At 32.9% G+C, this 16,828-nt stretch overlaps 1 protein-coding gene across 2 annotated transcripts in view; it reads left to right on the top strand.

Annotated features, from left to right (window-relative positions):
* trpc3 (transient receptor potential cation channel, subfamily C, member 3) overlaps positions 1 to 16,828 on the top strand; it is a 41,769-nt gene that overhangs the window by 12,521 nt on the left and 12,420 nt on the right. Inside the window, exons 2-5 of one of the 2 annotated variants that reach the window (XM_042737963.1) lie at positions 1,485 to 2,250; positions 3,598 to 3,648; positions 9,500 to 9,685; positions 15,703 to 15,867. In XM_042737963.1, coding sequence (XP_042593897.1) covers positions 1,485 to 2,250; positions 3,598 to 3,648; positions 9,500 to 9,685; positions 15,703 to 15,867 — 1,168 coding nt within the window. The remainder of the gene's footprint in view (positions 1 to 1,484; positions 2,251 to 3,597; positions 3,649 to 9,499; positions 9,686 to 15,702; positions 15,868 to 16,828) is intronic. The other variant, XM_042737964.1, reaches the window with a different exon arrangement.

Genomic DNA, 16,828 nt, shown 5'->3' on the forward strand with positions numbered 1-16,828 from the left:
AGTTGCTTGAAGTCCAGTGTTAAGTTTCCACAGTCTGTGATGATTTGGGGTGCAATTTAATCTGCTGGTGTTGGTCTATTGTGTTTTTTGAAAACCAAAGTGACTGCAACAGTTTACCAAGAAATTTTGGAGCACTCCATGCCTCCTTCTGCTGACCAGCTTTTTGAAGATGCTGATTTCATTTTCATTTTCATGATTTTCATTTCATTTTCATCTGCCCACACTGCCAAAAGCAACAAAAGTTGGTTAAATGACCATGGAGTTGGTGTGCTTGACTGGCCAGCAAACTCACCAGACCTGAACCCCATACAGAATCTATGGGGTATTGTCAAGAGGAAAATGGGAAACAAGAGACCAAAAAATACAGATGAGCTGAAGGCCACTGTCAAAGAAACCTTCCATACCACCTCAACAGTGCCACAAACTGATCACCTCCATGCCACACTGAATTGAGGCAGTAATTAAAGGAAAAGGAGCCCCTACCAAGTGATGAGTACATGTACAGTAAATGAACATACTTTCCAGAAGGCCAACAATTCACTAAAAATGTTTCTTTTTTTATTGGTCTTATGAAGTATTCTAATTTGTTGGGTTTTTGTTAAATGTGAGCCAAAATCATCACAATTAAAAGAACCAAAGACTTGTTTAATACACAAGTTTCACAATTTGAGTTGAATTACTGAAATAACTGAACTTTTCCACAACTTTCTTATTTATTGAGATGCACCTGTACAGCTCCTGATTGGGGCGAAATTCACAGGACTTTGAAAAAGTTTCAATTCGGTCGATTGTTTTTTTTTACCCCATTTAAACATGGATCTCTATGGAGACTGGCCATAGCTGTCAGACGAGATGGCAGATAACAGCGGCGGCACATGTTATCCACAATCTGATTGGTCAGATTGCCTGTCAATCAAGCTCTTTGTGAATGGTCAATTCCCCAAAATGTTTTGATGTTTTTGTGTACTACTTTGTATTGTAGAGCGTGTAGAGAGGAATATAGAGGAAACTTGAATATGAGCATCTTTTGAATAAGTGCAAATGCCATGATGATAAACTATAGCTACAAGGCCCAATATTATTAAAATTATTAAAAGTATTACCCATCCATATGAGGGAAATTAACTCTATTGAAGTTCACTGACTGTTGCTATTATATGTTCTCTTCACCTCAAGTGCTCACTAAACAATAAGACACTCACCTGTTGTGTGATTGTAGCATCTGTTGCGTTTCATTAAAAAGCTATTAAATGCCAGAGGGCGAGCTCGTCTTCAGCAGGACCGTCTGGCCCGAATCATTTTCTGCTTTCTGTCCCAGTGGTATCATGTCCCTGATGATAGCTACACCACTTGTCAGCTCTCAGTGAGAAAGTCAAATTGTTGGCTATTTGTCAATGGCGTGAGATATAATCAAGCAGCCAAGTGCCACTTGGATGAGCTTGAATAATGTAAGGTAAAAAAGCCTACTTCTTTTTCAATTGCAGGAAATCTTCAGATAGTTTCCCCCATCGCAGGATGACCCTACCACGAGAAAAGGGCCGACGACAGGCTGTTCGCGGACCAGCGTTCATGTTCAATGCCCGTGGCAGCAGCCTTACGGCGGAGGAAGAGCGCTTTCTGGACGCGGCAGAGTATGGTAACATCCCAGTGGTCCGGAAGATGCTGGAGGAATCATCCACGCTCAACGTGAACTGCGTTGACTACATGGGACAGAACGGGCTACAGCTGGCTGTCGGCAATGAACACCTAGAGGTCACCGAGCTGCTCCTGCGGCGAGACAACCTGGCCCGTGTCGGGGATGCGCTCCTGCTGGCGATTTCTAAAGGCTACGTGCGTATTGTGGAGGCCCTGCTGGGACATCCGTCTTTTTCGGGCGGCGAACGACTCACCCGCAGCCCCTGCGAGCTGCAAGACGACGACTTCTACTCCTACGACGAGGACGGCACGCGGTTCTCGCCCGATATCACGCCTATCATCCTGGCTGCCCACTGCCAAAAATACGAGGTCGTGCACATGCTGCTGATGAAGGGAGCCAGGATAGAGCGGCCGCATGACTACTTCTGCAAATGCGCCGACTGCACGGAGAAGCAGAGGAAGGACTCGTTCAGTCACTCACGCTCCAGGATAAATGCATACCGCGGACTGGCCAGTCCAGCATATCTCTCTCTGTCCAGCGAAGACCCAGTACTGACTGCGTTGGAGCTGAGCAATGAGCTCACCAAACTCGCCAACATCGAGAAAGAGTTTAAGGTAAGATGGCCGCCACTTAGGGAATGGATTAACATGCTTTTTTTTTTGCTTTAATGGCTTTTTATTTGTTTTGAATGTTTTAATTTGATTTGCATAATTTTGCAAAGTTTTTCTTTATTATCTGCGTACACACTGCAGAGTTTTGGAAGTCACAACCACTTTTAAATATGAGTGAGTTAATCTACTAAATTAGCTATTACACTGCATATATAAATAATAGGCTAGGCATGCATGCAGGAACTGTGAAATCAAATTAATGAACTCTAATAAGTGGTTGATGAATCAGTCAAAAAAGATTCACAAAATGATCTCAAACTCACTTTTGAGACTAGACTATCATGGTCTATCTATCTTATTTTTAAGTTTGCACCATATGTTTTCCTTGAAGCACCATGGCTTTTTTAATGTGTTTTTGAATGAGAAATATTTTGTATATATATATTGTTTAATTTTTTTTTTATTTTTGCATAATAGGTCCCCTTCAAAAAGCACGTTTTGTAATTTATTTTAACAGATTGCACTAGTTAATCACATCTTTAAAGTGACGCAACAACAAACTGATTTGTGAACAAATGGCTCTTATGAGTTGGTTTTGATGAGTCAGTCAAAATGATTCACAAATTGATCTCAAACTCACTTGTAAGACTGAACTGTAATTGTATTTTTATGTTTGCACCATTTTTTTTTTCTTGAAAGCTTTTAATTTAAAAGTGTTTGTGAATGTTTTGATACTACAGCAGACATACTATATTTTTCTTAAAACATTTTGCATAATAGTTTTTTATTGGCCATGTACACACTGCAATGTTTCGGGAGTCACACCTTTTAAATATAAGAGAAAATTAGTCTTTATTAGTGCATTACATATAAAAATAGGAGTCACTTCGGGTTCCCACTGCTATAAATAATTACTTTGTGTAATTTATCATTCTATCAGGTTTCATTAGTTGATCACACCCTTAAGTGACACAGCACCGAAAAACGCATAAACCGTGGTGTCTGATTTATGAACAAATGACTCTTATGAGTTGGTTTTGATGAATCAGTAATAATATTCTCAAAATGTTTGTGATTTAAATCAGATTCAATAATCATTCAAAGCTGTTACTGAGAACACCGCTGACTTACTGAACTGAGTCATTTTATATTGTCTTATTCGAAATGAACCTACAGTGTGAACACAGCCAGTTGCAATCTATATTTTGTCAAACTTTAAATTTCCTTCTCCATCCCAGACTTTCACAGAATCAGTTCATCTTATGTTTGCTTCTTAACATTTATCTCCATTTTAACAACATTTTTAACTTCTGTTGCATATGTGTTTGTGTGTGCTGCCGCCGTCAACAGGATAAAAAGAACCGTAATAAAGAGACATCACAGAACAATGGCTTCTTTCTGGTAAATATGTTTGACTATATAATTTTCATTAACTCAGACTAACAGTAACTAATTGTCATGCTTGCTGATTCAGCTCTTATGTCAAGGCTGGCCTGTCTGCTTGTCTGTCTGGAAAATCGAATCGCTGAATCGCTCAGTTCTTGCAGCAGCAGCAGAACCATTAGACATGTGAATGAATCATTTGTTGTATTTTATTAAGCTCCAGAACTAATTTATTCAAAGTTTACTGGTGCACAAATAACCACTGATAAGGTATATAATGATGCATAAATGTGTGAATTTCACAAAACTTGTCATATTTCAAACAAAATTAAAAAGAATAGAAATTGTATAAAGAAAATTAAGAAATTTTGTATAACCATAACCTTTTTGAATTTGCATTTTAATATATATACAATACTGTGCAAAAGTCTTAGGCCAATAGTATTTTCACCAAAAAAAATAAAAAATCAATAAAAAATGGTTTTAAGCCAGTTATTTATATATTTTGCTGTAGTGTGTCAGTAGGAAATAAGTTTACATTTCCAAACATTCCTTTTGCCATTAATTGTAATAATCCAGTGAGATTTTTGTATACACAAGAAGTCTGACAGCAGCCAGTGCTCCACACAAGGATCTGATCTCACCATCATCCAGTCCATCTGGGATTACATGAAGAAACAGAAAAACTGAGGCAGACTAAATCCAGAAAAACTGTGGCAATCACCTTCACAGGCACCTCCATCATCACCGTCACCCAAAAACGGCCCTGGATTTTCTCCCAAATAGGCCCAGCAAAACTACAAACAGATGCTACTATCTCCAGAATATTACAGCAATTCTGTCGTATTTATGGCAAATAACATCACAAAACCCATGGTGACCCTTCTGACAAAAACAAATGAAACCATCACATAAATTCTATTGATTTCCACTACAAATACCACTACAAACCATCAACTTTTAACCATTAAAACCATTAAATAATGGTATCATGTAGTGTGTTTTTTGGGACATATTACATTAGGATGTAATGGTTTTAACAAAAGCCACCAACAGAAGGCGACCAATTACCAGCAGAGACCAACAGGCACCATCACAGTTTCCATTAAAACCAATACAATTTCATTATAACCAGTAAAACATTACAAATTATATGTGATGTAGGAGATTGAAATAAATGTATTATTGTATGAACTAAAATAATTGAAATCTATAGAAAAAGAGCAGAATGCAAAATGTATAATATTACGGGCTGTATACGGCAGTTTCGGTTTCTTATGAGCAAAAATAGATTGCATTAGCGCCCACTTTTGTCGGCTGTCAACATCACTTTATTTGACACTTTTTCTTTGATGGTGAATCAGTCAGGCCGACGGCCATTGGATGGACGGCCATTCTGGACTTCTCCAGAATGTCCCGATGGCCAGTCTGCCCCTGCTGTCACCTGGTCCCAATCACACCCGATCCCAATCGCCAGAGTACTGATCACCTGCACCTGCACTCACTTATCCTTCCCAGCATAAAGCCACCTTCACTTCAGTGCTTTGGTGTCTGGTCTACCATTCACTACACTGAACAGTACCAGACTCTTGCCACACTAACCTGTTTCTATTTTACCTCCAGAAACTCTGATGATCCTTTTGTGGTTTTCCCTTGTTGTCTTCCCAGTCTCCTGTATCCCAACTCCATACTCTGAATCCATGATCCATTGTCTTCCCAGTCTCCTGTATCCCAACTCCATACTCTGAATCCATGATCCAAAATCCACTATCTGTCATTCTCTCTGGACTGTTGCCACTGCCATTATTCTCACCTGCCATTCATGCTGAATTAAGACTGTTCAGTAAACCCTGTCATTTCACTAACCTCCTGTCTCTACCCTGATTTGTCACCTGCAATGCTTCCTGGAAAAACTATGTGCAAGTGTACCTAGGACAAACTATATACTTTAACAAAAAAATTGATAAAATCTACTTATTTAATAAAATAAACTCACAAAATCTATTTACTTAATTTAGTCTTTATTTATGAAAATATCCTCCCTTTACACCGTTTACACAAGTGACTAAAACTTTTAACAGTTTATAGCTTTGCAGGAAGGTTTCATGAAGCATCTTGGAGACATTGCCACAGTTTTTCTGGATTTAGTCTGCCACAGTTTTTTTTTTTTTCTTTTTCTTCATGTAATCGAAGACAGACTGGATGGTGAGATCAGATCTCTGTGTCAAGCACTGGTTGCTGTCAGACTCACTCGATTATTACAATTAATGGCAAAAGGAATGTTTGGGAAGTAAAAGAAAACAAACAACTGGCTTAAAACCATTTTTTGTTGGTGAAAATCCTAATGGCCTAAGACTTTTCACAGTACTGTATACATACAGTATATGTATGTATAAATGGATGTCAATGGTCCTAAAATCAGGCTACACTTTCTATCTAAAAATATTTTATATATTTCTAGTTATATATTTAATATTTTAAATCTAAGATTTTATATATTTCATATATTTTGTTCGTTTGATTTTGGAGTCAAATATGACCTGGATATGTTTCTGTGAGATTTACGTAAATATTACTTTTGTTCTTGGTGTAGCCTACACTTTTGCATTCTCTCTTATTGAGCAAATGAATGTCACATCATCACATGCAACTAATGTACAGCCATCATGCATGTAATAAAAGCCATGATGACACTGTGTCTAATACTCATGTAACATATTGTCGTTAATATTGCTTTTCTCATGCTAATAAGAGGTTTGTTGTCATCCTGGTGCTGGTATAATATTTTCCCACAGAGAATAATAAAGCACACAACATGTAATGTTTTAAACAGAACCTCAGCAGCAGCATGCTGGGTGATCACACGGATATGATGTCTACCTGATGTCTATCAAGTGAACACTGGGGAGGACTGCACACCGTTTAATTATGCTTATTCAGTACTGTCAATAATGTTTTTAAATGAAGCAAAGAACCATTTGGCATCATGAGTCGAATGTATCTGAGCTTAACAAGTGAAGTATTGACTTTTCCTCATAATAAAATATTTATGGTTTAATAATTCAGTCATGAAGAAGTCAAGAAGTCAGTCATAGAAACTCAAGTGAATCAGTAACCAGGATTATCTTCTAGAGTTCTAGAAAACACAGTTCACTACAGTCAAGACTCCATCAACACTTCATTCACATAAAAACCTTTTAAAAACTGCTGAAAATAGCTTTTAAGCTTAAACTGAGCTTTGAGTGTGTAATAACCTTTGAATTTTTCTTCAAAGCTGCATTAAAGTCAACATGAAATTATATTCACAACCCATTTTACCTAACACTGGTTATTTAAAGAGAAGAATATAGGGTGGGGCTTTAAAAATGTATTTATATACTGAAAACTGGTTGTTGCATGTCAGAGTTTCCCCTCTTGAAACACTGATTGTGACCATTGGTTGAACAGCCTTGATGATTTTTAATTATTTTAGCTTAAAAGGAAATGCATTTCAGAGATTATGTAATTTATTAATTTTAATAAAAGGTTGTTTTTTTGTGTGAAATAATATGCACCAAGTCTTTTACATCAAGCCCAGTGTTATGGAAGTTATAGGATGAGTTTTGATTTTATGTTTACTTTAGCTTACTATTTTCTGTTGTTTTATGCCATGATGCATTTTATGATTATGTAAACTCTTTTCTGTTCCAAAGAGTTTTCTAATGATGTAAAATATTTAAAGTGGACCTAAAAATTATTTGGACACCTACATAAATATGTCTGAATATCATTAGATATAAAATGTAAAACAAGTGTCATTTATTGGAAAGAAATATAGTGTAAGCACGTTACAAGCAAACATTTTGCAAATCATTTATAGGCTCTAAAGAAATAGTTCACCCAAAAATGAAAATTTGCAGAAAAATGCAAAAACCCTCAGGTCAACCAATATGTGGAGTTAGTTTCTTCATTAAAGAAATTTGCCATTACATCACTTGCTCACCGATGGTTTCATGAATGGGTGACGTCAGAATGACGTCCAAACAGCTGATAAAACCATCACAATAATCCACAAGTAATTCACATGACTCACATGTGAAGTGAAAAGCTGTGTTTGTAAGAAACAAATCATTTGTTTAGAAATGTTTTGGTTTTGGCTTGTAAACTTGTGTCTTATCTGTGCATATTTCTCTCCTGATTCAGACGAGAGGACTTTTTCCACTGGAGAAAGTAATATTATGGATAGAGGACTCAATTGTAGTTGAAAACATCTTAACCATGTATTTGCACTGTAAAAAAAAAAAAAAAAAATCTGTACAATTTACGGTAAAAAAAACAGCAGCTGTGGTTGCCGGAATTTTACCATAAAAACTACTTTAGCTGCATTTTAGGTTTTAACTTCAATTTACAGTTAAATACCGTAATTTCATTAACTGACATAATGTTAATATACCAACCTTTTGAAGTACTGAAATCTGTTTTGTATTTTGTAATACACTGATAACCACCAAATACAGGTGGTGATGAGAAAGTCACATGATGAACCAAAACCCATCACAAGCAGCTTTTAAATAATAACATATATAGAAGGTGCACAGTGTCATTCACACAAATGCTAAACACCAGCATGGTAACACACATGAAACTGAAATAATGCAATAAATATTAATTTAACAACATTAGGTGTAACACACAACCCTAATATACAAAACTAATAAGAAAAACAAAAAACAAACATAAAATTTTAAATGTAATGCAGGGAATTCTGGGAATTTCAATTTACGGTTATTCACTGTAAATTATACATTCTTTTTCACTTACAAAAATGGTATACTACCATAAAATTAAATGTAATGTCCAATACAGTTTTTCACTGTAAATAGTAGGGGAATATACCGTTAACCATTTAACAGGTTTTTACTGTAGCATTTTTACAGTCTTTTACCATTAAATTCATGGTCATTTACAAACACATAACTTTTCACTTGACAAGATATTAATTGATTGACTGGAGTCATGTGGATTACTTGTGGATTATTGTGATGTTTTAATCAGCTGTTTGGACTCTCATTGTGACGTGAATGATTTACTATTTCGTTCCCCTGATGTGTTAAAACATGCACACGATTAATATTTTGTTCCCTCGATTTGCTAAATCGGGTGCACAATTTACTAATTAGTTTTCTCGATTTATATATCGTGTGCATGATTTAGCAAATTGAGGGAATGAATTAGTAAATTGTGAGCACAATTTATAAATCAAAATAATTAAATAGTAAATCGTGCACATGATTTAGCCTACTATTTTTGTCCTGCATGCCATGTGCGGAAAACAAGCTGAACACACTGACACTACAAACATGAAGAAGGAAATATTGACATTAATGAAGAGAAAACATCCTGTAGCATTTGACACATGTAGATCCAGATATTTGATTTGATATGACATTTAATACATTTTTAAATGTCCAAATATTTTTGGGGTCACAACATGTTTTGTTGCTCACTGGCTGAACGTGTTTATTCTATAATGACAATAATGCTTTAAGTTACTGTTGGAAGGACAAATACATTTTCAATACAATAATAATATTCAATAATTGGAAGGACAATATCACGGTCAATACAATCACAAACTACCCTTTGAAAAATTGACAAATCTTGGTAAAATCTCCCAGACAAACTACGTCAGAAAATTTCATTCATTTGTCTTCCATGAGAACTATTAGGTCTGAGTGGTGTTGTGTTTGAAGTCTGAAGCCCTTGAGTCAGATGTTGCAGTGGTTGTTCAAGCCTGACAACCTTTTCACCTGAAAGACCCCTTTGGACTGTGAGCTCTTGTTTTACAGTGTTTAAACCAATCTTCTGCTTTTTCTCTCCTTCTCTACAGAATGACTACAGGAAGCTGTCTATGCAGTGTAAAGACTTTGTGGTTGGCGTTTTGGATCTGTGCAGGGACACGGAGGAGGTGGAGGCCATCTTGAATGGAGATATATCCGCTGAACTCGAGGAAGGCCAGCATCATCGCTCCCTGCTCAGTCGAGTCAAATTGGCAATTAAATACGAGGTTAAGAAGGCAAGTGTCCATCTAATGATGCCAATACAGAGATTACACTGCAATTTCAAGGATGTTTAGATGTTCTTTACAGGAAAACTGAACAGATAAATGGATAGTATGACAGATATTTCCTCAGCAGATATTCAAACTAATGTTTTATTATGACTATGAAACTGAGCTGAAGAATTAATGCTGTATCAGATGCAGGTAATCACACTCGCTCAGTCCATCTCTCTCTCATAATGCTCGTCTCTTACAGTAATACAATACATTTTCAATCGAGCAACTCAACGTTCCTTCGTTACTAGTTCTTGAGTGACTTTTATCGTATAAGTTACAGAGGCTTGGGCTCAGCTGTTAAACTCTCAACTTAATTTTTTTTTTGTTGTTTCTTATGTGTTTACATTTTTTTATTTACATTATCAAATAATATAATAGAGATATAATAATAAATAGATACTTTATGTGATATAATTAAAATATAAATAATAAATGTATATACATATATGCATTATTATATAAAATATTTTATATAATATAGATACATTAGATGGCATTATAATGTAATTTTCTACCTTTATAAAAAAAATAAATTATTCAAATGTTATTATTACATTAAATTATTACATTAAAATAGTATGTATGTATGTATGTATGTGTGTGTGTATATATATATATATATATGTATATATATATATATATATATAAAATATTAAAACACATCAATAATAAATAAAAAATAAAAAATAAAAAAATATTATTTATGTTAATAAAAGTATATATTACTATAATAATAAGATACATTTTAATATAATATGTCTGCATCTTTTATATTATAATATAATACCAGAATGTTATATTAGGATATAAATAAGTTGAAGAATCCATAAACACGTCAGCTTTTTAATTAACAATTCAATCATTTGTTGTAGCAGGTATATTGTGGCCCATCCAATCAGACAGCATCACACTAAACGCTGGCACTCTAAATAGTTTAAATCCCCGGAGAAGCATCACAGACATTATTGTAATTCACTAAACTGTGCCTGCTGTCCCCACGATCATCATGAGCGCAGGATCTGCGGCCCGCGGCGGCCCTTTAACTCCTGTCATTAGCAAAGAGCTGCCCCTAGAGCCACAGCGAGCAGCATCTGATCCTCTGTGAGCGGCCGGCAGGGACAAACCAGCTCATTACAACACAACTATCAGCATCAAACACATCTCCGTCACTCTCCTTCAGAGAAAGCTGATGCTCACTAAAGTCTGAATGTCTGAGTTTGGACTCCCTCTACCCCGCCACAGCTACCACGATACATTCAAGAACAATAATGAAACCCAAGAAGGAATAAAAAAAATAATAGAATAAATAATAAAAAAACCAACAAAACCTAAAAGAAGGAATAACCAAAAACAAAACTCAAACCGTCCAAAACAAGTAACCATACCATATGAATCAAAATATGTAAATAGTATTATAACAAATATTTGAATAGAGATAAATTAAACACTTTTAATTAACAGCTACCTTGCAACCAAACACGACACCCCAGCAACCACCCAAACAACCCTAACAACCAACCAAACACCAAAAACCAACCAAACACCCTAGCGACCATATTTAAACTGAAGAATATTTAAAAATGTTATTACATTTAATATTTAAATACAGATTTATTAGATGTAATAATCAAACATTATGTAAAAAATAAACAATTAAAATAAATAAATTAAATAATATTGTTTTTAATATTTATTTTTACTAAAATAAAAATATAAAATATTTCTAATGAAATAATACATTTAATTAATATTTCTGTAAAAATCTAGTTTCTGAAATAGGTGTTTTCGCACCTATTTCCAGGCCTTGTTATATAATATACATAATGTTTTAATATATGATGTACATGTAATATTTTAACATATTTTATAATATAATAAAATAACATTTTAATAATTTATTTTTTATGGTAGAACATTACATGTAATAACATTGTTATTATATATATTCAAACATAATATATACTAATGCAGACATACATATATGTATATATATATATATATATCTGTGTGTGTGTGTGATATATATATATATATATATATATACACACGTATGTGTGTGTGTGTGTGTGTGTGTGTGTGTGTGTGTGTATGTATGTGTGTGTGTATGTGTGTGTGTGTGTGTGTGTGTGTGTGTGTGTGTGTGTGTTTTATACTTTTAATTATATTACATACAGTATATCTATATTCATATATTATGTAATATTTTAAATATTATTTTATAATGCTAATATAATATTCTAGATCTGTTCATATGTTATATATATAATGATACAAATCTTGAATTGAATTGAGCAGAATAATGAAACTACTCTTCTGCTTTATAGTTGAAGCAATGGCCAAGCAACCACTAATCACTAAAAGCACTAAAATTAAAAACAAGCAATCTATATTAAAGGTAATATTCAAACATTACCTAAATAATAATAATAATAATAATAATAATAATTATTATATATATATATATATATATAAATATATATATATATATATATTATATATATAATATATATTATATATATATATATAAACATAAAAATTATTCATATTTAATTAAAATTTCTGTAAAAATGTACTGAAATTTTCACTCCTATTACTTTAAACATTTTATCAGCCCAGCTGGTTTAACTGCTGTTGCTATTTCCTGAATAATGTCACAGCAAGGGCATGTAGCATGGTTTTGATTTTGGTAGGTGGTCTGAGATTATTAACTGTCTCCAGGTGTGCGTGGGATCCATTGGTTTTGTCGAGAGCAGCAGTTGCTTGGTGTTTCTGCTGATAAGTAAATGATGCTTGGAGGGAATTCAGCCAGCAGTGACAAACTCTTGAAAAGGTTCCTGAGGTGTTGTCTTCATCTCAGGTTAAACTAACACAAAAATGGCACCTTCCTCAACAGCCTGGCGAATCTCCAATCTGATCAGGGTGCACAGGTTTATTTCTGTCTGCTGGTAATGCCAACTAACTCACAATGCAATCATGACTCATTGCACCAGAGAGGCACATTACATCCTTGAGGAACAGCTTCTTTCTCTCTCAGTGTGGTGCACATCACTTTTGTCCAGTACATCACTTAATTTCTGTCCTTATCTAGACAGAAATATATTTTTCCGCTGCACAATCTCAGAAACCAACTGCTGTCTAAGATTATTCATGTGCATATATTACAGTATTTTTTATAATGTCTTCAAAAATGTTTCTAAAACATTGACACGTCCCGTTTTCTTGTTGTGATTAGAACATTAAACGTTTCTTAAATCAATCTGCAAGAAAAAAAACAACAACAACAATGACAACAACTAAAAAAAAAAAACGTTATTTTAACATTGTTTAAATATGGTGAGATATTATATATAATATTTCATGTATTAATATTACACTTTTTATATGATCTATAGTCATCTAATATTTGAATAATCAAACAAAAAAAAAATAAAAAATAATATAATAAAATATTTATAAATATAATATAATATAATAACATTTTAATAATATATTTTTTAATATATTTGAATAGTATATGTAATGGTATAACATTACATGTAATAACATTGTTTTATATATATATATATATATATATATTATATATATATTATTTCAAACATAATATATATACTAATGCAGACATATATGTATGTATATGTATATATATATGTGTCTGTGTGGTGTGTGTGTGTGTGTGTGTGTATTTATCATTTATATTTTTAATTATATTACATACAGTATACATACATCTATGTTCATATATTATGTACTATTTTAAATATCATTTTACAATGCAAATATAATATTTTAAATTATGTTCATATGGTATATATAATGATGTTTAATATATTAATAATGAACTTTCTATATGATCTATATTCATCTAATATATTTGAATAGTATATGTACTTGTATGTGAATATTATATGTACATTGTAGAGTTAAAGTTTTGTAAGTGTGCAGATAATACATAAATATAGTATATTAAATATGCTAAATATGGGTTAAATTAAATCAAAAGCACTAAAACTGGATGTCCCTGTTCTAAGATATTTCATTCTCTTTCTCAGTAATCTAATTGTGGTCTGTTATTCATAGCTGTTCTCTCGTCCTGAGTTCACATTCTTTCATAATTATGTGGATGTATTTTCAAGTCATTTATTCTGAGCCTCATAATTTATGGCAGGAAGGGGTTTATAGGACAGGCGTGAAATTAACACCTGTTATTCTCTCAGGTCTCAAATTAATTAACCTACTACCTTAATAGAGAAGGACAGGCACACGGGAGGCGGTGTGTGTGTGTGTGTGTGTGTGTGTGTGTGTGTGTGTGTGTGTGTGTGTGTGTGTGTGTGTGTGTGTGTACGTGGCCCACAAAACTTGTGTTGGAGTCTCTGACACCGGTGTGAAATGGAGAGGGTTTTCGAGAACTTTGGTAGCAAAACTTCTCATTAACACTCTTACAAGTAAAACTGTTTCTTTAAAAAACCTGAGCCTTTTTATTGTCTTCAACCACACATTCTCTCTTCAAAGATATTTCAATGTCAGCAAACATGAATGAGCAAAAGCGTTTTTACTACTAAAAAACTAATTACTTCAGCAAGATGTCATTTACTGATATAACTTATGTGAAGGAAAGTTGAAAAGAATTATTTTAAGAGCCTCCAAAACTTTTACAGTAATAATAAGTAGTGTTATAACACTAGTGTAGTTTTTATGAATATTCTGAATATTTTTTTATTTTAATATTTTCTAGTAAATTTTTATCAAAATTTTAGTAATTTTGTTGTGTTTTTGTCTTTGTAAGGTTTATTATTATTTTTATTATTATTATTATTTAATGTCCATAGTTTTTATAATTTTTTACTTAGGTTTTAGTACGTAAAGTAATTTGAAAAAACTAATAAGAAATGTTCTCTTGGCAATTAGCTAGTCGATAATAAAATAATACTTTTTTAATTATTATTGCAAAAAAAAAATAATAAAGTGTTTAGAAGGATAGTGATTAAAATGAAAAAATGTTTTATTAAAAATGCATATAATTTCAAACAGTCTCAAAATGGTCTTAGATTTAATTTATCATCTTACATCAACGGTTTATTATAGTAAGCTAAATCTAAAACCAAATGACACCATTTGATTTGAAGTAATATGCATTTTTTTTTTCTTGGCCGAATGCACAGCTACTTTTGAATGGTCGTCTATGGTGAAGGATCTGCTAAATATTTAAGAGCAGGACTGGACCGCTCAACTGCTTTCACAGCCTCTCTTTGTTGTCCTTGTTGTCCAGTTCATTTGCCAGTGATTCCACATAACATAATAATGAGCAGAACACCATTCAGCACAGATGAGTTACGTGTGCACTGGGATGTCTCTGTGGTTTGTTGCTATGGAGACGTCTTGCGCAAACTTTGCAAGATGCCATCCTCGCACGCAAAGTTATATCTTTAAACAAAGCCATATTCCAGTGTTTATGGTCATACCAGACATTATTTGTAGTGTTTTATTATTTATTTATTTAAAATATATATTTTTTGTAACATTACTGTATATTTATCATTATGTCTTTACTGTCACTTGATCAATTTAATGGGGCCTTGCTGAATAGAATAATTATGAATACAGTAAAGCTTAATTTGAAGCCTTTATACAGCTAGTTATAAATGTATTTTTAATGTATTACTTAGGCCTAATGCACCTTACAGTGCATGAGCTCATGAATAATTGTAAACATAGATACACGGTACATTATAATAAATATCCATGAATTGCTACACCTTTAGAAAGTATAATGCTTTAAAACGCAAACAACCAATTCCAGATGTAACAAGGAAACATAAATATTATAATGCATTTTAGCTTTAGTTATAATTATACATGAAAAGATCTAATGCTTTACAATGTACATTATAAATGCATGTGCAATACACATAAAGACTTCAAGAAAAGTGCTACCAAATACCTACAGTTATACCATGAATCTGTCTCTGTTTCTGCAGTTTGTGGCTCATCCGAACTGTCAGCAGCAGTTGCTGACGATCTGGTATGAGAATCTGTCTGGTCTTCGGGAGCAAACCACTGCAGTGAAGTGTCTGGTGGTTTTGGTGGTGGCGCTGGGACTCCCTCTGCTAGCTGTGGGGTACTGGTTTGCCCCGTGCAGTAAAGTAAGACACATTAAAACCCTATCAAAAACATGCCTGGGTCCTGCAGTACCATTTTAGACACTTGTTATTTAGTATTTATCTAGTATTTAGTATTAGTATTTTCTCTGCAGATGTCAACTTTGTGAAGTCACTTTTGTTGCTATGATGGTTATTATAGGTAACTAAAACTAAAATTATAAATAAAAACATAAAATATAAAATAAAATAGTAACATAAAATGTTACTTGAAATAAACATAAATCAAAAGTTATTTTAATACATCAGGTTAATCTAAATGAAAAAGAGAAATATTTCCTTGGCGAAGAGTATTTCCAATTTCCTTATTTCAAATAAGTTTTTTTTATGGTTTTAGTTCTATTAAATATAATAACCCTGGCAGTAAGGTGACACATTTGCAAAGTAAAAATTACAAAAGGTCATTGTGTCAAAATACACAGCTACTTTTGAATGCTGCTATCATAGTCTCTCTTTATTTTTCTCATCTCCTGTCAATTTTTCACAAAACCATTAAAACAAAAAAAAAAACGATAACAGAAATAAAATACTAAATAAAATAAAAAAAACGATAACAGAAATAAAATACTAAATAAAATAAAAAATTTCATATTAATTTATAATTTCATATTAATAAACTTGATATAGTAAATAAAATTCATATTAATTTATAATTTCATATTAATAAACTTGATATAGTAAATAAAACTGAAATAAGAATGAATAAAAATTATTCAGACATGCAGTATATAAATAAAAAAAAAACTACTAAAAATGACGAAAGCGCACAACAAATTGAAAACAAAATATAAAAATAAAAACTGATCTAAAATATTAATACAAACTATAATAGTATCTCAGTGATAGTAAAATAACGCTGCTGTCTACAGTATCTGCCATTTTTAAGATGCATGCAAGACAAAACAAAAAAAAATATATTTTTAAAAAAAATACAAAAAAAAAATAT

Source organism: Cyprinus carpio, chromosome B14, assembly GCF_018340385.1.
Source record: "Cyprinus carpio isolate SPL01 chromosome B14, ASM1834038v1, whole genome shotgun sequence".
Lineage (NCBI taxonomy): Eukaryota > Metazoa > Chordata > Actinopteri > Cypriniformes > Cyprinidae > Cyprinus > Cyprinus carpio.